General features: G+C 24.6%; 1 protein-coding gene across 2 annotated transcripts in view; it reads right to left on the reverse strand.

Annotated features, from left to right (window-relative positions):
* Positions 1 to 2,701: 2,701 nt before the first annotated feature.
* The window catches only part of LOC112598783, a 114,712-nt gene continuing 94,188 nt past the window's right edge, over positions 2,702 to 23,225 (reverse strand). For both annotated transcript variants that reach the window (XM_025345399.1, XM_025345407.1), the window contains 5 exons: positions 21,664 to 21,799; positions 21,457 to 21,590; positions 15,095 to 15,287; positions 5,582 to 5,718; positions 2,702 to 3,617 (listed from right to left, as the gene is read on the reverse strand). In XM_025345399.1, the coding sequence (XP_025201184.1) occupies positions 5,594 to 5,718; positions 15,095 to 15,287; positions 21,457 to 21,590; positions 21,664 to 21,799 (588 nt within the window). In that variant the 3' untranslated portion in view covers positions 2,702 to 3,617; positions 5,582 to 5,593. The remainder of the gene's footprint in view (positions 3,618 to 5,581; positions 5,719 to 15,094; positions 15,288 to 21,456; positions 21,591 to 21,663; positions 21,800 to 23,225) is intronic.

A 23,225-nucleotide genomic window follows, 5' to 3' on the forward strand; every position in this document is an offset into this window, starting at 1 on the left:
TAATATTATTTATACGACTTGGTTCTCTCTTGTGGATTGTTTGGTACCTAATAATTTGTAGTTTTTATTCTATTCGAATAAAATAAAATCATTAGGCTAGCATATTATGATGGTAATCCACGTGGTTTGTTAATCATAATAAAGATACAACATTAAGAGCAGTGGTATCGTTTTAAAATATTCAAAGATCAAATTAAACGGTATTTGTTCATATAATTCCAATGATGAGATGAATTCTTGCATATTCACAGTCATACAGAATTATAATATCCTAAATGATTTTTACTTAACTTTTTTCTAACTCCTAATACGATATCAATATAAAAAACACTCGAGTCAGATGCTAATTGACTTATAATCGTCAACAGTTTTCCCGGACAACAGCTACACTTAACCGATGATCTAAGATTTAGTAGTATTAATATGGTATTAAACACTAACCATGATCGCAGTTCCTTTGGTGTATTTGCCTTATACATTTACTTTTTATATTTATGATAATGTCACCATTTATACCTCATAAATCATCATAGTTGATGATAGAACGGTTGAAACTAACATCTAGTATTAGACCATTTCTGTGATCGATCACCAAAGACTGGATATTTTAACCATAACTATCATAATATTATAGACAATTTCAAGGGTACAAACAATAGAATTACGTTAAAAAATCAAATCAGTGTAAAATTGATTGACTCCTCTCATTGTTCTAAAGTACGAATAAAGTATCACGGCATTAATGCGGTTTGTTGAGAATTATTTTCGTATTTATATTAAAAATAATGATAACAAACAATCGTCAATCGTATAAAAGAAATTATCCACTTTTTTATTAACAATGAAGCTCAAAATAAATCGTAATAATTATATAATCATCAAACAGTACATAATTATTAAGAAACCCTATTCATAATATTATATATATTAATGATATAAAGAAGAATCTAAAAATAATATTTATTACAAATGTAGATTATTTTGTGAAATAAATAAAATTATATTATGCTTTATATTTTCATATCTTTAAGTCATGTTATTTATTTTATTACGAGCCATACATTTGTCATAATACTAGTATACAAATTCAAAAATATTAAATTTTAAATTTTTTAGCCAAAAAAAAAAAAATTAAAGTAACATTTCAAAACTTATACTTTTTAATCATGTGATAATCACTAATCATTATAAAATAAATAAATCGTATAATTACCAAATTATGAACAAATGTTGTATAATACACAAAGAAAATGGTATAATAAAATCATGATTATCATTAGAAATCTAAATTTTCAAATAATGTTACCAAAGAATATGGAATTAATGTTTAAAACGATAGTATTCAAGACATTAACATTTCAGTTAATTGTTGTGAGTTAGATTGAGGTAGGTTAGGTAAAAAAAAAAAATTAAATAATTTTGCTTAAAATGTATTTTTAATAAATATACAATACGTTAATAAAACTGATGTGTACACAATATATGTAGGTAACATAATATTTTAGTATAATGCACCAATAGGTATAATGATATTACGATACGCAGAAAACGATATTTTAGTGCTTGCCGCTTGTGTTATGCTCATGTTCATTATTCTTCAACTAATATTGCGTGACGATTGAATTTTGAATATTGATTATAAATATAATAATTTATTATTTTTTAAATACATTTTACCGTCAATACGATCATAATTTTTATATTAATATATAACTTAATATTATTTGATAAGATTATTCTTACAAACTACAGTCATTGTTATTATTTCCAAGCGATAAATTCAAATTAAAATATTATATAATAATTAAAAACATTTTTATATGAGAAAATGCAACTTATTTTATCATTATTTAATACAAGTGTAATGATATAATGTCTAAATTAAATGAAAACAATCAAATTTTTACGAATGTTTTTTCAAATTTATAAAAAAACAAAACAAATTCAATCTTGGATGTTTAAAATAATAATAAATGTGAAAACGATTTCGATTTATTATCTATCGTTTGAAATAATATAATTGAAAAAATTAATAATTAATGGTTAATAGGTAGGTACATCGTATATCGTTTTATATTTAATATGATTTGGCAAAACCTTAGCGTGATTTCTTTGATTAAAATTAACACTACAATTTATGGAAATAAAATAGTATCATTTGGAGTAACAATATTTTAAACATTTTTTAAATATATTTTATTTTTTTTATTTTAAATAATGACATTAAATCTAATGTAACAATGTACATTTTAGAGACAGTAAGTAATAATTAAACTTTTTACAATAAATGTAGAAAAAAAATAATAATTATCTAAATACATAGCTCAATGATATATAGCGTTTATATATTTTTACATATACTATGATAGATTAAGGTATAACATAAAAAGGGTAAATTTCGTAATAACCATTCAAAAAGGCGATTTTTTTGTGTATATAATTGACAGCATTATCTTATTTTAATAACAAACAATTACCTAGCAAATTTAAGAGATTAAAACAATCGTATTATTTAATGTAATACAAGTAATTTGAAATATCAGTTGATTTAAAAAAAAATTTTCTAATTACTCAATAAGTTTCAATTCAATTACAATATTGTCATTTTGATTGTGACCGTGTATCAAATAGTAATAAATAACTGAAATTATTGAATATTGAAATATTCAATTGTGATTTTCAAAAATAATTCTTCATAAATTATTATTTGTCATTTAGGATGATTTATCTGATAAAATATTATTTAACACGAAATAAATGCATTTTTGTTTTGGAACGATGTAGTAAGTAGCAAGAACAACGTCTGACCAATTTATATGATATATTTAAACTGTAATTTAACGGTTACATCGTTCTTAAATACAAAGAACATTTTCTTTATAATATACTCATATAGTCGTGTGTGTTGTTTACAACGTTATTTCACTTGACTTGACGTTGAAAAATGAAATATGTTTTTAATTGACACGGAGACAATTTTAGAAGCGCTGATCTCATTAAGTTTATAATCTCATTCATTAGGAATTGAAAACTTTGCCTAGTTAGTTTAAGAATATTATTTACAAAATATTATTAATAACAAAAAAACAAATAAATAAATAAACAAAAAGACCGCACCCGTCAACATAATAACTATTATCCATTTACGTGATGGTGACACACGTATGGACGATCGGTTTGAAAACGCTTTAACGATAAATAATATTATCATTTGAATATTGGTATTTAAAATTAATTAAAAAAATAATCTGCTGTAATTCAAACTTTACGTAATACCAATCAGGAAATCGATTCAGCTGATCCAAAATTATCCGTATAAACTATACACACAAACAACCAAATTATGTGATTCCATACACAATGTTAGAACAGTACACTGTTCACGTCCATAGCGGGTCACCACAACGCATTATAACAGTTAAATAATCTTCAAAAGAACGATTCCAAAGGTAACCGCGTGCCCATTTGCATGAATAATTTTAAACAATTTAATATTTATATATTCGTAAAATATATGACTAATAATGTATACTAGGTACTAACTATTTATACATTGAATTGTATATATTATACACAATTGCACGCATACACATGCCGTCGAAATGTTGTTTGAGGACCTGAAACATATATAATTATTATTAAAGCTAGCATTTTAAGAAAGTGTATTTTAATAAATGCCATAGTAAATATTATTCGCTGGTAGTTTTAAATTGTTTCTAAATTCCAATTCGCAAACATAGTAATTAAAAGAGCAATAGCTGCATTTTAGTAAGTACCTAATTTCCTTTAATTTTTTTTTAGTGTTTTAAGTTAAGGCAGTTAACCTCTCTTAATGAAAACAACAATAATAATATAATAATAATAATAATAATAATAAGCTCGTGTATCTATAAAGTTATCGTCATCGGTTTATTTTACAGGTAAACAAAAATGAACCCTTTTTGAACGTATGCATACCGCACCGCCTCGGCTGTTGCCAAGTATCAATAATACATCACGAGTCGTCGTACTCAAAAATGTTTGTACTTAATTATAAATCAAATTACTTCCCTCCCTTAACGTACTCCCTCGAAAAAAGCGAGGTCAGAGTGGAATGCGGCTGTATGTGTTTCATTTATTAAGTATACATTACCTTTGCGCTCAAGTGTACTGTGTCGTCTTTAGATTCAATCATAGGTTCGAGGCTTTTTTGGGAAAATCTATATGCTCATGTTAGAAAAATATGTATATTAATGGTAAAACGTCTCACGGATGCTACAAAGTCGAATATTCCGCACGTATTTTTAAATTTGATCGTCAATAGGTTCGATTGCACATGGAATAATATACACAACGACGTATCCAGGATTATGGATTGGTGAAGTAGAGAGAAGAGGGAAGCACAGCTTAAAAATAATAAACTATAAAAATTACTATTCATCTTTTTATTTTACTTACTGCATTATAGTTATAGATTAATTATCATCAGTCACCAAATATTGTGATATAAATATAAAAAAAGAATTAAGAATTTAAAAGCTTTGTATGCATTTTTAAATTTGATTATACAATATAGACAGTGGAAGGGCACGGCCATTTATTCTTTTTCCCTATCGATACATCAACGAATATACTTATTAACATATTGGATCGCGACATGTAGGTGGCTATAATATATAATATAGATTCGGTAGTTTTACGCACGTCTGAGTTCACGTGTTATTTAGTAAACAAAAGTACGTATATCATATCAGTGTAGTCCGACGGAAGCTGTAGCGTAAATAACATTTGTACGACTGGCTACTACAGCCGTCATTGTCATGGTTTCCGACCTTTAATAATACGTTGTTTTTTTTTTATATAACATGAAAAATATAGTTTCACCAACTTACAACACTAGTTTACAATATTCCTGCAGATAATTTATCGTGGTTTAGGCTGTTGAAATTCATCTGAATTACAAATCACAAGTTTTGAATTAATTACCGTTTTAATGATTATTTTACCGATTTCTGTTTAAAAAATATATTATTGTTAAAAAAAATTCATTGAATAAATCATTCGAGTGCTAATGAATTCATGAAATAAATTTGTATGTTAATACTTTTGTAGTATTATGATAAAAGTTTGACGAGACACTACGTTATTTTTTTGCCATAGTTACGGTAAAAAATATATAAGACCTTAAATTATTATTTTATGGTACTTTAAGTGAACATACGGACTTTTTCGGGCTAGATGTATAAGGAAGCTTGTAATAATAATATTAAAAAAAAAAAAGTTCACGGAAGACGATGGAGAATTGTGGAAGCGATGACAGTTCAGAGCTCAGAGTATGTATATGGGTTGGCAGTTTAATTGTATGATTTCAGCGTCGGTTGCGATCTTTATAATGTATATGTAGGGCTATAGAACCGAACGAGATAGAGGCTGCCTTAATTTCAAGTCAGAAGTTATGGTTATTTTATTTTTCTTCTTCCCGTCGGCGTTTATCCCGTGTGCTGTTTGTGAAATGCCGGACAAGCTCGACGAGAAGAGAAAAAAAGTATATACACACAAAACGACAACTAACATTGTGGCTGAGTAGTAGAAATGTACAGACCTGTCTCGTAAATTACGCTTGGAACGTAGCGGCGACGGCGATGGCAACGGCAGCGGTAGTTGCTGCAACGACGACGATGCTAATAAATTCTTTTCCGCATCCCGCAGTCACGGGCTCAGATTTGGCTGCCACGCTCACTGAAAACAAAACAATTAATGTAACGTGTCGTTCCAAAAGCGCAAGTACATCATACACACACACATACACAAAACACACAGGTATATATTATTATATATGTTCACCTCGGTATAGATTTATATATAGATTTATATGTGGCAGTATTGTGGTTACTATGACGACAAATCGTATCCTATAATGCACACACGACGAACACGAGCACTATTCGCAATCGAAGACGACGACGGGATAAGCTGTTATTATATTTCCCGTGTAGTAAAGTTGTTGTATTATACGGGATGTATGTTTTTTGTCACCTCTTGTTCAGTGTTTTTTTCTGGAGCGATATTATAATGTGCTACTATAGCCATAGTGAACTACGAGTACGCGTAAATATAAGATTCCGCGCCATACATATATTTTAAACGTTATTCCCTACTGCGGACGTCAGTTAAAAAGATAAAAAATAAATAGAAACAGACAAAATGGTGACGAACGGCAAAAACCAATCGACTAAAAACTCATTGAGTATTGTAACTTGAAATTCGTACCGATGGATAATATTTTATCCTATTGTGTAACATTCCCTCACGATTTTTTCGTCCGTATTTGGTATAACGATCTATGGTCGTAACATGCACGGTACGCGAATATCATGAATATAATAACAATATCTCGTACGGGATTACGATTCGTAAATTCGTAATGTTTTGCTTAATATACCAGTGCTCGTCAACCGTTTGAGGGGTGAGGCAGATATTTTCAAAATGTATGGAAAAAAATGCTGTTAAAATATAAAAATGAGTTTCGAGTTAACTTTCAAAATAATTAAATTAATATTTAATTCTAATCTTTAACAACGTATAAATAATTAACCATGAATAAAACATGTATTATTTATATTAAATGTTAAAATAAAGTCAACTATAAAAAATAAAATGAATACTTATTAAATAAATCTCATTTACTATATTAAATTAAAATAAATATCATTTTTTATATTATGTTTTATAAATTAGATCTACCCTATTGTCTTTGAGTAATGCAAACTACACGACGTTATGACAACCTTTCTTTTCCTATTTCTATTAGTGGAAGTTATGTCGCTTCGACAAATGACTAATGGAGAATGTTAACATACTCAGAGGCCCATATTGTTCAGCCTCATTTCATAATGAAATTCCGAATTCCCTCTCTACCATGATATGTTTTATCATATATATGGTCGTCCAGCTCGTCTGAGGCTAAATATTACTAGCCTCTTGGCACTCTTCGGCTTTCATCTAGATTTTTTTATTGTTTCACGAAAATATGATTTTTGATAATAGTTATGAAGTAGGTATTATTATTATCTACCATAGTAGTATGATAATTAATATTATACACGAAAAAATAAATTTGTTTTGTCATTAAAATAATATAAAATAACAAAAAACTTTAGTATTTTAAAATGTTTATTATATTATTGAATATAATATTCTCAAAGTTAACTATAATTATAGTATATACTATATTTTCTATTTAATATTAGATGAGGCTGAGTTTCATTTGTCTCCCTTGATGAGCCGCCACTGTTAAATATACTGATAGTTAAATTCACTTAAAATATATTTAATTTTGGTTACGTGTTCTAGAATGATTTTGTCCACGCGTTATTCTCTGTTATTTTAAGTATAATTTTAAATTTTACACTTGTTAGTCATATTTAATATTATTTAAATTATTTTAGAATACATTATAGATACGTCAAAATAAACCCGTCTGTTATTGTTACATCGTACTATGTATGTACGTCTTATACTATTTGGCTATATTATTAATACTGTGATAGATAAAAAGCGATATTGTATACGGCGTGGGAAAACAGTCAATGTCATTAAAGTATTTACAATACTATATTCATGTTCTCGTTTTGTCAGGTACAACTAAAACGACTTAATGTCTGTATTTACGGACTGTGGAAAAATTAATTAATGGATTTTCAATGTAAAAGGCTATAGATTTCCCGGTCAAATAATAAAAATACATATTTATAATATAAATAGTGATATTTACTATAAACGTATAATTTTCGATTACACACACCACACACTACGTTTGCTATGTTCAAATTATACGTTTATTATAATATATAATATGTCAATCATACATCACGCAAATACGTTATTACGTTCGTCAATGCTTATTTGCATTATAGGTATCGGTATTGATATTATGCGTAGGTGTTTTAAAATTATTATGTGAATCATTTTACTGGAATTTTATATTTCATTCATCTGAGTCTTATTTTATCACTTCATATTATTATTCTTTCTATACGTGTAATTTGTTTAAGCGTTTTTTTAATGTTGCAAACGTGAAATTTTTCATACATTATTCAACTTTATTGTTGAAATTAAATAATATAAGTTTGATATGATTTATATCTAAGAAATATAATTTAATAATATTTTAAATTTCCAATATAATTTCAAGTCATGTATGAAATTTTTTTTTAAATATTTATGTATATATTTTTTTAAAGATAACGAACTCACAAATTCGGAGTTCTATGGTTGAACAATTCATTTTGTCATTAACATTATAGTATCTATTTTTTTTTTTTTAATTTAAATAATTTTTAATTTTTGTTAACATTACATAATGATAAAGTAGTTTTGCACTAAGAATAAAAATATAAATATAACATTATTTATACGTATGTTTAGTAGGTAACAAGTATTTAAAATTTAGTTAAAATTTCATGTTTCCATAATTAATTTAAATTCTTCAGCTTTAGTCAAATAATTATTATTTTATGAAATAATAGTCAATTACTTAATTTTATATCTAATAAGACAGGGAATTATGGTACTCTAAGGTTTTTATTTATGTTGTTTAGTCTTATTTAGTCACATTGGTTTAAAAGGTTAAAGACACATATATAATTCTTATTAAATATTAATGCTATAAAAAATCAATATTTAAATAAAAATTATAACCAAACATCTTATTAGATATTGTTATAAAGAATTACATATTATATTGATTTTAATTTGTTTCATTATAAATAATTACAAACTAAACTTGTGGCTTGGTGTGGCACGTTGGCTGCTACCATTCGCGGAATGTGACTGAGAGTAAGTAACGGCCACGGCTACTAGCTCCCGGATGGGTGACCAACTGGGATTATAGTGGTTAAAAACCTTGCCACATATACACGTGTTTTCTATTAACCGTAACAATAAAAAAAAAAAAAAAACAACCTACTGTACCAACTTTACCTCTACCACAGTTCATTACTCCTACAACAGCTAATGGTCCTAGTCGCCAAAGTTTAAGTTCAATAAAAAAAAAAAAAAAAAAAACTTAACTTCACAGTTTATCAAAAAATAGTAATGTAACTTTTTAAAAATAATAAAACAGAAATATCCAAGTAAAATCAGCATAAATATAAAAGATTAAACAGATCCAGAAATTATCATTGTTTATTTTATAGTATTGGATTAAGAACTTAAAAGTAAATCAAGCAAATGAACAAAAAAATATTTTTATTTAATGAAAAATAGAAACTAATTAATTTAAAATAATTAAGTTTGATACAAGATTAATCAATGATATTTTATCCTTTATTAGGATTACAGGATTTGATTATTTTATAAAATTTAAAGTTGAACATATTATATAATATAAAGGTATATTTTTAATGACAATTCAAAAATAAAGAATTATAGTTAAATAATTTAAATTAAATTAAAAATATTAATTAGCAGAAATAAAGACCCTTTATAAATTAAATTAATTATCAAAAATTAGTTTTTTCTTGTCAAGTTTTGATAATACTAAAAGAAAAAAAAACAGTTTTAAAACTTTGCATTGTATGCTTTTAAAATAAATCCAATTATATTTTCAATTGCTTGCTATTTCATCGTTATAACTATATTGTGTTATATCTGATATCATGTTTTAAATAAACCTTGTTAGACCAATCGATGTTTATTTATTACTGTCTAAGAGGAATGTAAAACGTATTGGTTTTTCAATAAAGTGTTTTAGAAAATGTTTATTTATTTTTGGAACAGTAAAATAAGCTCAAAAAGTTTCATACAGTTTCTATCGAGATTGAATATTGAACACAGATGGTACTTTAAAAGGTAATTTTTCGATTTTTCGAGTAGTTTTCGTAAAAAAAAAAAAAAAAACATTGATGAAATATAAGCAAGCACCTGTTTTAACAAATGTTTGCCATTTTTAGTTATACCAAGCTTTACTCAAAATCGCTTCTCGGATGCAATGATTTATCATTGCTTTTAAATATAAAGACACTCGCTATCGCTATTATGGCCCATCCAAATTTATTACCATCAGTATTCAGTACTTTTTTATTCAGTAATGGTAGGTAAACATTTTTTGTAAATGACATAAAAATATATCCATTGTTCGATCGACACGTATAATTGGATGATTTTATATTATATTTAAATATGTTGTTATTTGATGTATTATTCTTTATTTTTCCACATAATTTCGTAAAAATTGTGAAATATTTGACACAAAATGTTTTCGATGAAAAATATTAACTAATAAAGTTTTGTTCATTTGTGTTATATATTATTATGATTTGAAAATAATTTTATGTCTTATTTCTTTTCTATAAATTTATAACAAATTTTTTAAAAACTCTTCTTTTTCTGTCAGTTATTTATTGTATAAATTATAAATATTGTCTTAATGTATAAAACATAATTTCTTTATTTCCATTATATTTTGTCGAACTTAAAAATAATTGTTTTATAAATATCACAGTGTAGTGTATAGGAAAACTTGATAATACTCGTATACGTTAACCGTGAACACTGTTAATATTACACGATAATTTAAATATGTAGTTCGTGATTCACTGAGCGTTAACCTATATTTTTCTTTAATGGGTTTATTTAAATTTTGATTTTTAAAACTTTTAAATATACTTGAAGATCATATTTTAAAATACTTAGATATTATATAGATATATCAAAAAAGTGATAGTAACTTATTTATTTCAAAAAATAATCACCATATATATTGTAGACAGTTGTTAAATGGTTTTTTAAAAATTATATGTATGTAGATCGTAATTAGAAAGAGTAGTTTTTAAGGTAACTTAAAGTACTAAGAGTTAATATATATATATAATAATGATAATAGTCTTGAGAAATATGGGGAATATGATTATTTAAAAATTATGGTTATCAATATTAATTTATTAACATATTTTTAGAGTTAGTAAAGAATTATCCGAAATAGATGAAATATCTCATCTAATTTATATTTTTATGAAATCATTTTTAATGGCTTTTATAGTTTCTTAGTATGTATGAAGTTATAATTTAGAAACTACTTGAATGAATTTTGATTTATATACAAACAATATTTTAAAGAAATTCTTTATTTGATAAATTTATAGCAAAATATTTGTTTCTCATATCTCATTTTAAAATTAAGTTTACACCACTATGAAACATTTTTTAAATGGTATAAAAAAAAAAAAATAAGTGAAAATTTGGTTCATAAGTAAGCTTATAAATTTCAAAAATCGAAATTCTAATAACGATTTAAAGAAAATAATTGAGTTGAGCAGTTCTATTAAATAATCTGTATATACTCATTTAAAATATATACTTAGTAAATAAAGTACATAAAATACTACCTAAGTAAATATTGAATTATTAACTATTATGATAAGTGCACTCCTTTTATCCGTTATCTATAGCATTTATCATCCGCATATATGGTTCACTACATCTATCCATTTTTTATATATACAAAACACAACTATATATTTTGTTTTTGTATACAAAGGACAATCTGCAGAACAATATTCGTCATGAAACTACTACCATCAAGTAATATTTTCTTTTTTAAATAATAAAATTGTATTTTTAGCTTTTTATTAGTACATCCACAATTTTCGAAATCCAGACATTGTTGGTCTAAACTTTTTCTAAATTATTACCACATTTCTATGTTATTCAATGTGACCGTGTATTTTTTCCAATTAACTATATTTTCCAGCCAAATTACTATGTATGAAAACGTTTTATACTATTTAAGCGGATATTATAATGTACGATAATTATTTGGTAAAATTAGGTACCTACCTCATTTATTATCTTTAACTGATATTGAAAAAACGAGTATGTTTGTACTTCATTAAACAGGAAAAGAATGAAAATAATAAAAATGAACAAATCAAGTTTACCTTAATTCAAAATGTATTATAGTATAATATATAAAAGGACAAAAATATATTTTTTGACATTTCATTTTCGTTAGCAGTCTATTACGTTTTTTGTATTTATATGGGTTATTCAGTATTTCACTTATACTCTGATGACCTGCTGTGTACATTAATAAATGATTTATTTCATTCTCCTGAGCATGAACTTGCGCAACTAAACGACCCAAAATCAAAACAATACCGAAGTACCTAACCTCTCCCCCTCTTATTTAACCATGGTTTTCTGATTATAATTTATTTATGATAACAGCCCGAGTCCACAAGTTAGGGTCGGGATCTATACAATGTGTTTAATAAAAAATGAAGGAGACAAAGATAATATTCTAGTTAATATAAATAACAAAAGAGTCAAAACAGTGGTGTTTCTATGTATAATAATAATGATAATAATAATAATTGTTATTTTTATTATTCTTATCCTTGTGTTAATTGTTTTAAATAGCAAAAAATATGGTTTATATATTCTTAATAGCAAGTTAAACGGTATAATGTGTTCTTAATTAATATTTTTAAATTTAAATTATTTAACTTTAATTTCTAACACAACGTAAGTATATTAATTATTTATATAAATTATAATTTATGGCGTATAGCAGAATTTTTATAAATCGTATACATGAATATATGTTTATTATATTATAATCGGTATCCAGTGAATTGGTCGCGAACAATTGATCGCCGGTGAATTGGTCGCCGGTGAATTAATCGCGGGCGAATTGATCGCGAATACAATTGGTCGCCAAGATAATTGATCGCCAAACGAACTTTTTTTAGTTTTTTAAGTATTTTATTATCCTAGGTATATTACCGAATTTTATGTTTATTATTTTAGAATATTTAAGTATTCTTATTATTTTATTTTTAAATAACGTACAGTTAAATGCTAATTTTAATTAAAAAAAAATAATAAATATATTATGTATATAGTGGATAATAATAATAACAATTTAATCACGGCCATGTTGATATCACCTTAACACTAATACAAGTTAATTTGACAATTATATAATAATAAAATTAGGTGACTTCACGGTATTGATAATTTAACAATGAGAAGACGTTGGCTTTTGACGAACAATTTGAGATTATGCCGCCGTGATTAGAAACGACAGAAATAAACTAATAATGCCCATGTGGGTATATAATATCAATAATAAATACTTTATAACAATATAATAATACGAACTCGATAATGAAAATTTAAAATAAAATACTTAAAAAACTAAAAAAGTTCGTTTGGCGATCAATTATCTTGGCGACCAATTGTATTCGCGATCAATTCACCGGCGATCAATTCGCCCGCGATCAATTCACCGGCGATCAATTGTTCGCGACCAATTCACCGCGAACCATTATAATCAATATAATATAAATAAATAAATCAACAAAAATAATATAATAACATGAGAAATTAAGTTCTATATTTTTATAAAATATTTGGAAATTCAATAAAAACCTAACTTAACTAAAATAATGTTCAACAAAACCACTTGGCAAAAATTAAGTATAACGTAAAATAATGAATTATCAAAACGGCTAAAATTTATAATCATATTTATAATATTATATGAAAATAGAAATAAATTACAAATTGCAATTAAAAATAAATTAATTAAAAACTATATTCTCTAATTTTGAACTTTATTTTAAAATAAAATATGGCAATGTCTAATAAGGCTTTAAAAATGATCAGTTAGTCGGTTCTTCATTAAAAAAATGATTATAGAAAAAATTTAATTTTGAACATTGAAATCATATTTTCCTAGAATTGGTTTATTGACTAATGAATATCTTTTTTTATGAATTCATAATTTTTATTGTTAAATGAGTTTTATGAATTTTTTTTCTTCTTTTAAAATTTTCAAACATTGTTAATTTTAATATACTAGGTTGAGTACTCCGAAAAAACAACAGCTGGAAGAATGGTTAAAACTTTCTTTTTAGACAAAATACACGGAATATTGTATTTGAGAAATATTCAATGATTTATTTCGATATTTATTTAATACAGTTAATGGATTTTTTCAAAGAAAATTATTTTTGGAATATAATATATATACATTAGAAATTCGACAGTCAAAATTCTCAATAAGTTGAAAGAAAATAAATCTTCTTTATTTACTTTATAATATACGCTTAATAAATATAATACATATATCATACAATATTGTATTACGTTATGCCATATGGTACTTTACTATAATAGTTCATAAAATATTTTGTATTTGACATGGATTTTTTTTTTTTTTTTTTACTGATTTTAATGTATTGTGATTATAATATTATACTGCTCTAACTGTTGATTTTATTTTCTGTTTCAAAGCAACTATCGAAATTTATGCCATTTTATAAGTACTTACTGGAAACTTCGATGAATCTTTTAATACATTTTATTCAAATTACGTAAGTGATTAAATTTAAATATTTTATGCAGAAATAATATTTTTAATAACTGTAGTTGTGACAAGTAACGATTATGTCATATGTATTAAAAATCACTAAGTATACATACAAATAGGCTAATTGCGGTTGGTGTGTCATGGGAAGAATTGAGTAGAGGTTTAATATTTAACAGTTGCAATGAAACGTAAATATCGAAGGTATTACTAGAGAACTACGGTTCGTAATTAATCACGTTCAATGATGATGATAATCAGCCGGTTGTTATAGTTATTACGAAACCTTTAACAAGGCTAGTGTAAATTTTAATGTCATCATCTGTGAGTATATACGAGTGGGTGATGGAGGTTGAGATGTGTAGGGTTAAGGTCAGTTTGAATCTCAAGCAGGTTCTATGGGGAGCATGCATCTTCTTACACCCCCTAAAATTATTGCTGGTTTATGGAATGGATCGCTATCATCAAGTCTAACTTCGCAAGAAGCGGTATAAAGTTTATGTAAAATATGTCTATGAAATTTCACGGATTCCATGTTTTAGTTTCACTGTTTCACATTCAATTATTTAAATACATATAAAATATAATAAACACTATATTATATAATATATAATATAAACCTATACGATCGAAGTCAATAAGTCAGACATAATTAGTTTATTTTTGTTTTTTTTTTCACTTTTTCTTTTTACTTATAGTAATTAATAACAAAAATATATTATATTTTCATGCTCTAATTACCTATAACCGAGGATGACCTATAATCGGCGTAATCATGGAAATCAGCTTTATGATTTAGGAACCCGGGTATGGTGGATAGACATGTCAATTGAACCTCGGCACCAAGTTTATCCGACACCGGAAATGTGAGCCTCATAGCGGAGGCGGAGTCCAACAATGCCTTAACTATTGGTTTCATGTAGGTATCCGGTGGCTGAAAAATCATTGAATTATTGAATTATTATGAATGTAAAAATTAGAATAAAAAATGCTCTACCGTATAATAAATACAGAAATTCGTTTTTTAAGTGTACAAATAATTTATTAAATATATATGTATGTATTATTATATTTGTGAGAAATTCCTGTAATCAAAAATCACTAATAAGTTATCAGAAGATAGCTAAAAGCTTAATTTGATATATATTGCTTACATATTATAACTATTAATTTATTTTTTAAATTTATAAAATGTATACATAAATCAATTTTTTTAACTAGAGTTCATATTTTTAAGTTACTGTGAGAAACGACGCTTGTTATGAATATAATTGAAGCCAATAAGTGATATATTTATTTTTTAGTATGTACAAATTAGCATTTTATTACTGTATCTTTTATACATTTAATAAATTTTTAGGCACCACACATTAAAACACTTATGCATATTATGAATTTTACTGTACGAAATAAATAGATTAATTTTAGTATATTATTTATTTAAACTATAAATCCATTCATATTCATAACATAATACGTAAATTAAATATTTTCGAAAAAAATTAAATCAACCTACCATAATTTTTAGTTTTTTTTTTTATTACTGTTTATTCAATGATATACAATCTCTTATTTTAGAAACAATAAGAATAATATATAATGATAAATTATTTTTAAAATCACTCAGTGGTAATACGGCCTTTGCTGGTCGTTTTTATTTATTTTATTTTTTAATCTATATTTCTCTTTATAATAATTAAACATTAAGAAGGTCTCGACACCAATTATTTTTGAGTCTTCTAGAGGGATCCTAAAAGTAAAATCGAAAAAAATTAATACAATAAAATATACTTAATGATATAGGCTGACAGATATTATATATTCTCTACTCAGAATCGTTTCACGTATTTAATGATATTTTATTGAATATAACCCACTCATTGCAACGATATAATCCACTCATCTATTTTTTTTTAGTTCTGATTTTAAGTTTTTAAAGTTTCTTACCACATGAGTTTTTTTTTTATTAAACCGTTTTTTAGAAATGTATATGTAATTCACAATTTATCAAGTTTATTGAATTTTTCGAGTTTATCATAATGCATTGAAAATAAATCATGAAATACTATTCACGAATAACTTAAATATTGATGCATATTTATGAGTAATAATTTAAAAATAAATTCAAACTAGTTTTGTTGTTACATCTTAATTTTTTTTTATAATTATTTTTTATAAATATGCATCAATAGTTAGGTTTTTCTAAATATAATACCTTAAATATAATTTAAGTTCATAGATTAATGTAAGTGTAAATATAAAACAAGTGGTATAGATTCAGTAAGTAATGATAGTTTAAATTAAAATAAATAGTAGAACTACGATAAATGTAAAAAATTTATGGAACAGAGTAATGGTTTCTAAAATAGGTGCAAAGAAATTCATAAAAATCGTATAAGAAATTAGCTTATCTATATATTCTGTGAAAATATGCTTGATTTTATCTGGTGTAGTGCACAAGTAAAAACTCAAAGAGAGGTTGATCTTGTCCAGCTATCATGTGCCCAATTCTAAATCTGTTTATTGTTATTTGCAATCTACGTAAGAACGATTTTTTGTGTTCCCGAGGAAGGGTGATTGGTTTTATTTTTCTAAGTTTGTTGTAATGAAGTAGATCCTATTCTTTCTAGTATAATTGTAGTAAGTTTAGGTTTATTAGGCATTTTATGTCTGGATATAATATTACGTAATATATTATAGTACCATAGCAATGCAAGTTTTTTGGTAATAAATCACCACTAATATTAATTTCCAGTTATCTAGACAAATCCTATGTCCATTTTAGTTTTGATCAGCTTATACCATTATTTTTGTTTTATTTGATTGTTTTTTGTGGGATTGTCTAAGTTTTTGAGAGTACTGAGTGTATTTGTGTGTATGATAATGTATTGTTTCTCTGCAAAAGTAGTGAATTCTGTGGTTTTTAAATAGTGCTGTTACAGTTTAATATTATATTATTTGATTTACTCAAAACCATAGTAAATTAGTAAATAAAATCATGGTAAGAAAACATTTAGCTTGTAAAAACTATATTATTGTTCTAAAAAAAAAATAATAATAATAATAGTATTTTTTTTTTTGTTAATATTATTAGTTTATTATAATCTCTATACAGTTTTTTAAACAATAAAAAAATAATATGTTTTTTTTCCCATCACACTTGATATATGTGTTAAAATCGTTATTATTTTAGGTATTTCTTGTATTTTCTTCATAAAAAAAAACTTCTGTTTTATTTAAAACTGTTAGTTCATATTTTATTGTTATACTACAAAAACTTAAATTAAAAATTGAAAAGATTATAATATTATGTGTTATTTTTATTATGTTATAAAGATAATATTACTTTTTTTTTAACGGCTTATGGTATTCATATATTTGTTTATTTAGGTATCCGACTTAAATTATTTTTCCAAGTATTTATGCATTTAACTGGTATAGTAAATGCATAGTATAAAATTCCAATATGTTAGAGTTAAAATTACAGCTGGGTTATGAATAAAAACTTATTTATTCTGAATTTGTGGAAAATCTGGGTACCTGAGGTAGTTTATTTTGATGGTCTTGTGACCCTGCGGACATTAAATATATGAAGATGTGGAGCTAAAAGCCCACGAAAACGTATCATTTCAATGAATCATGCCAAACTCTGAGCACGCTTACTTGCTACATAATTTACCGTTATTGCTATCTCACGTGTTTTAGTGCTTCTAAAGGCACTAAAAAAATATCCATAAGCTTGTTATTCACTAAATAAAAAATTTAAAAAATAGTATTTTACTAAGTCATTAATATAACTATTACAACTAGTTATTATTTATTGTAATTCAAGTATTTTCAATAAAAATTGTGAATTGTACAATTATGTTTTTATCTTTAAAAGTAAAGTTTTTCGTTTCCGTGTCCCGTTTTAAAAGCTTAAATGCTAAAATGCGTATACCCTTTTAGGAATTATTGGAGTATCTATTGTCATTTTTTGAATAAACATTTTATTGAAGCCATCTTTATTTCAAATTTATATTAACATTTTCCTTATTCCATAAAATAATGTCTAAAAGAAAAAGAAATTTCTATTTAAATTTTTATGAATTTCAAACACTTATTATGTAATTTATATATTAATAATAATGTGATATATTGTTCTTTTCGAGATATAAATATAAATATAATAATGTATGGTTTTCTGATTTTTTTTTTTGTTTCCTAACCCCAATAGTTGACTTTTTATTTGTATTTTATTGTATTGATTAAATGACCTTTAACAATCTATGTTCTTAAAAGTAAAAACTAATATTTGTTTTTAAAGGTCAAATGAGCTTTATGTTTATTTTTTGTGCGCAAATATACATTATAATACATTATAAGAACTTGAATTTTTAGTTAAAAACAATTTTAAATCATTATTTACAAATAAAAAAAAAATAGACGATTGGATACTGTTTTGCTGTTAATTATTATTATAATTTGAGTGGGTCACTGTTATGGGCATATTAAATTGGAGTTCAATGATATTATATCTATTATTGTATAGGTACAAAAACAATTCTGAGTGGAACCAGTTTGACAACTTATTATAATATTAGGTTTAAGAATTTATTTTCATGGTATATATTTTTGAAATAGCTATTATAGTAGTTCATTTTAATTCTAATATTGCGATAGATTGATTCAATTTTTTGCAAAAATATTGCATTTTTTAAATTGTATTATTAGTATTTAGTTATTATAAAAATATCTATTCGTACCATATTATATTAACTTATGTAACTAAATATTTATTAAAATATTTCTGTAAATACCTTGAAACAGTAAAAATAGATTTATCATAGTATAAATAGAGAATAATATTTTAAAATAAATAAAATATATTATCGCGTTTACTAAAACTAATAATAATAATATGTTAAAGTGGCGTGGTGTGGCGCGGTGGTTGGCCACAGTCGTTAGTGTATTCTGAGGTCAAACATCGGCCGGCGTCGCTAACTATAAGATGAGTGACCACCTGAGTTCTTAGTGACAAATCCATAACGCACACACATACACACATATGTTCCAACCGTACAAATCAAACTTTTCAAACAAACCTTAAAAAAAAACCTTACTGTTCCTATCCACAGCTTATGGCCGTAGTTGCGGGCTTAAATAAGATCAAAAAATAAAAATAAAATGATACATTATAGTTTTAAGTTTCCACCGAATATTTTTATTTGTTTAGTTATTTTTGTAATTTTCGTAATTTTGAGAAATTTTAAAAAACATTAAATTTCTTATATACATAAAAAAAAATATTGTACTTATACATTTTATTTTAATAACTTATTGCAAATTTATGTAAAAAAAAAAATGAATGTGAGATATATGTAGTATTACATTTTTAATTATATGAAAAATTTTTTATTAGAAATCAAAAATCAAAAATTTCTTATACCTAAAAATAACTTAAGAAAAGTCAAAATACTATTAAAATTATGCGATGTATAGAAGGTAATAATATAAAATTCAGCAAAATTTTAAAGTATTGAAGTTCATTTGTTTTAAAATTACCACAACAACAAAAATTGATTGAAAAGAAATAGTTATTATACGGGCAAATTTCCAATGTCATTAAAATTTAAACCTTAAACGCTTATAAAAAATTAGTTTTACTATCTAATAGAAATATATTTTTTTTAATATTGGTTGCAAAACATGTAAAGAACCTTATGTTCAATTTTAAAATGTGAAATATATACAATACATTTCTTATGAATATAAAATTATAAAATAATTTGTAATTTATAAGACTTTTTTAAAATTCTAAATTAAAATAATAATAAAAAATATTGTAATTACTAATTTTCGATATTTTTTAATTGAAAAATGAATCATTTATAAGAAAACATGAATCAAATTTGTTAGCATTTTTATTTTTTAATATATTTTTAACCAGCACTTACTACACACAAAAAAAAAAAAAAAAACGCTTATCACTGTAAAATCAATATATTCACCAGTCCACTCAGAATATAAAATGAAAAAAAAAAAATAATACACTTCGAATAATTTTTAAAATATCGGTGAGCTATTAAATACTATTTGTGCATACTAGTGTAATTAGTTAGAACTAAAAGTATTTTACTAGTATAACAAACACAAGTATTATATTTTAAAAACCCATTTTGTGGTAATCTTAACAATTGTATTATTATATCATACTTGTGTTTATTTTTTTAATACAATTAAATTAATAATAAACATTTTTTTATTATTATTTTTTAAATAATAAAACCAACTGTTTTTAAGTTTTATTTATAACAATAATTTCTTAGAAACTGATATATATATATATATATATATATATATAGTGGAAATTAAATCGAAAATTAATTGCGTACTAATGATAATCATTGTAATCTTAAATCACAATTTTTCATTTAGACAAATAAAAGTTGTTCTGATGCCTAGTGTTGTTTGATACACAAGTACTAAATCGTTCTACGAATCGAGGACTATTTATTAGTCGTTTTACAGTCTACAAATAAAGTGTCAACTGATTGATTTTGAACTTGCCGAATAAAACCAAGAACACTAAACGATATATAGATTATATATCCAATATGAGAATGAAAGATAAAAAATAAAACATAATGTGCACGTGGTATGGAATGTGTTTTTCTTGATTGACGCAGTATACTAATAATCTATTAAGGCAATTTTAATCATAAACTTATTTTTCACGCGTCCAACAAATAGTTTAAAATATTTACACATAATATTATAATACATTATTATTTTTTTTCAGAAGTTTGAAAATTTAAATAATTTTATTATAATAATCAAGTATTCGTATGACACGATGACACTGATGTATCAGATTTGCCTATATTGAATGCCGTGTAACTACATTTTTTTTCTTTTCAAGCATAATAATTCTTATTGTTTATTTACATATCTAGTAATCAATGTACAAAGAAATATTATCAAACAGAGTATGATTAGTGTAATTCATGAACAAAGTGCTTATAAATTGTCATGTTTTATAAACAAATTATGGAATGTACAGATATTTATCTAAAATTAACTAGTTTGCTAATAATTACTATAAATATTTTGTTACAAATTACCCTTCGTCCGTTGACCAACCATGTAATTTCAGGAACAGGCTTTGAAGGTCCTGATGTACATGTGGCGTCTAAAATATCACCCACGTTGAACATATCTTTGAAAATTTCAATAGTTGGATCAGTGTTTTGAATTTCTGAAAATAAAAATAATGTGTTTTTTTTAAAACTTAGTAATTCATTAATTTATTTTACAAAAAGTTTGCTTACTTATGACTGTAAGGTCGTGAGATTCTGATGTTTTACTATATATCGGAGATTCTGTAGTTACTGTGCAAGCATATTGGCCAGACGCATCATGTTGTACGTCCATGAGGGCTAACTCTGAAGGTTTAGTTTGGCCCCACTAAAAACATATACATAAATAACAGTGCATCAAATTTAAATAAAACTTTGGTATTTATCATATGTTTTATGTAAGTCATTAAAAAACTTGTATAAAATAAACATGTACAAGTTGCATTTTATTGTATATTATAAGTTAGTGAATATATTATGTTATTAATGGAATAATAATAATCGTTAAATATGTTTTTATAGTTGACCATATTTAAATAATAATATTTAGTTTTTATAATAACAAATAACAATATAATATTGGATAATTTTTACATAAAATAAAAGTTATTAATTTAATATTTGTAACTTTACAAATAGGCAGTAAATGTGTTTATGAATAATTGTAGAAATTGAAATATTTTAAATTAAATTATGATTCATTTACAAATAAATACTATGATATTAATTTTGTACCATGTTTCATTAACTTTAGAGTATAAAAATAAACTATTAAGTGTGACTTTTATCGTAATTCAGATTTTAAATCATATCTTATTAATAGTTATAAAATACATTTTTTGAACTTCTCTTTTATTTGTACGTAAGAACTAATATTTTTTTTCTCAGAATATTAAAAAAAAAAAATGTGCCGTTTTATATTATTATGTAAATCAATTTATTTTATTATGTTTTGTTTATTAATTATCATACATTAAAATATATATATATATATTTCTAGAATATTTTTAAATTAATGAACATACATTTTATGAGAATATTATTGTTTATGAGTTACAGTTTTTTTCAAGATTTAATACTTCTTATATTTCAACTCTTTTATTTATAGACTTATTTAAATATATTTTTAAAGAAAGTTGAGATATGATCAACCTTTTGAAATTTTCATAAGATGAGTGAAAAAAAAACAAAACTTGGTTTTAGTGAAATTCTAAAGATAATTAAACAATTTAAAATATACTCAGTGATACTAAGTCAAATTTTTTGTTGTCATAAATAAAATACTTATAGATTTCGTTGTATAAATTATTATCATAAATCATATTTTATGAATATTCACACAATTAGATTAGGTTAGGTTAGGTTAGGTTACACATGAACAGCGTTGCTGCTGTATGCTGTACTTAAACACATAAGCGTGTACCAATACTTCGACGATAGGTTAAATAGAATTATTTTTATTACATTGTGCATAGTTTATCGTAAGACCCGTTTGATGTAAAATAAAAAAAAAATATTTCTATGATTGGTTAGACTAATTATAATATATTCAATATTCATGTTAAAATATATACAATTCAATAATACGTTAGAGTAATTCGTTTGTTACGTATTATTATTTGATTCTTTGTCTGTACTTAAAAGTTTTTTTCTCTTATTTCAACAAAGTAAATCGTTTTGCTGTACAAAATTATAAACGGTCGAAATGTTCAGCTTCGGAAACTTTTGCACAAGGATGTGATCCATTTATTTAA

This window comes from Melanaphis sacchari, unplaced genomic scaffold (genome assembly GCF_002803265.2).
Source record: "Melanaphis sacchari strain LSU unplaced genomic scaffold, SCAv2.0 Contig0_pilon_pilon, whole genome shotgun sequence".
NCBI classification, from domain to species: Eukaryota; Metazoa; Arthropoda; class Insecta; order Hemiptera; family Aphididae; genus Melanaphis; species Melanaphis sacchari.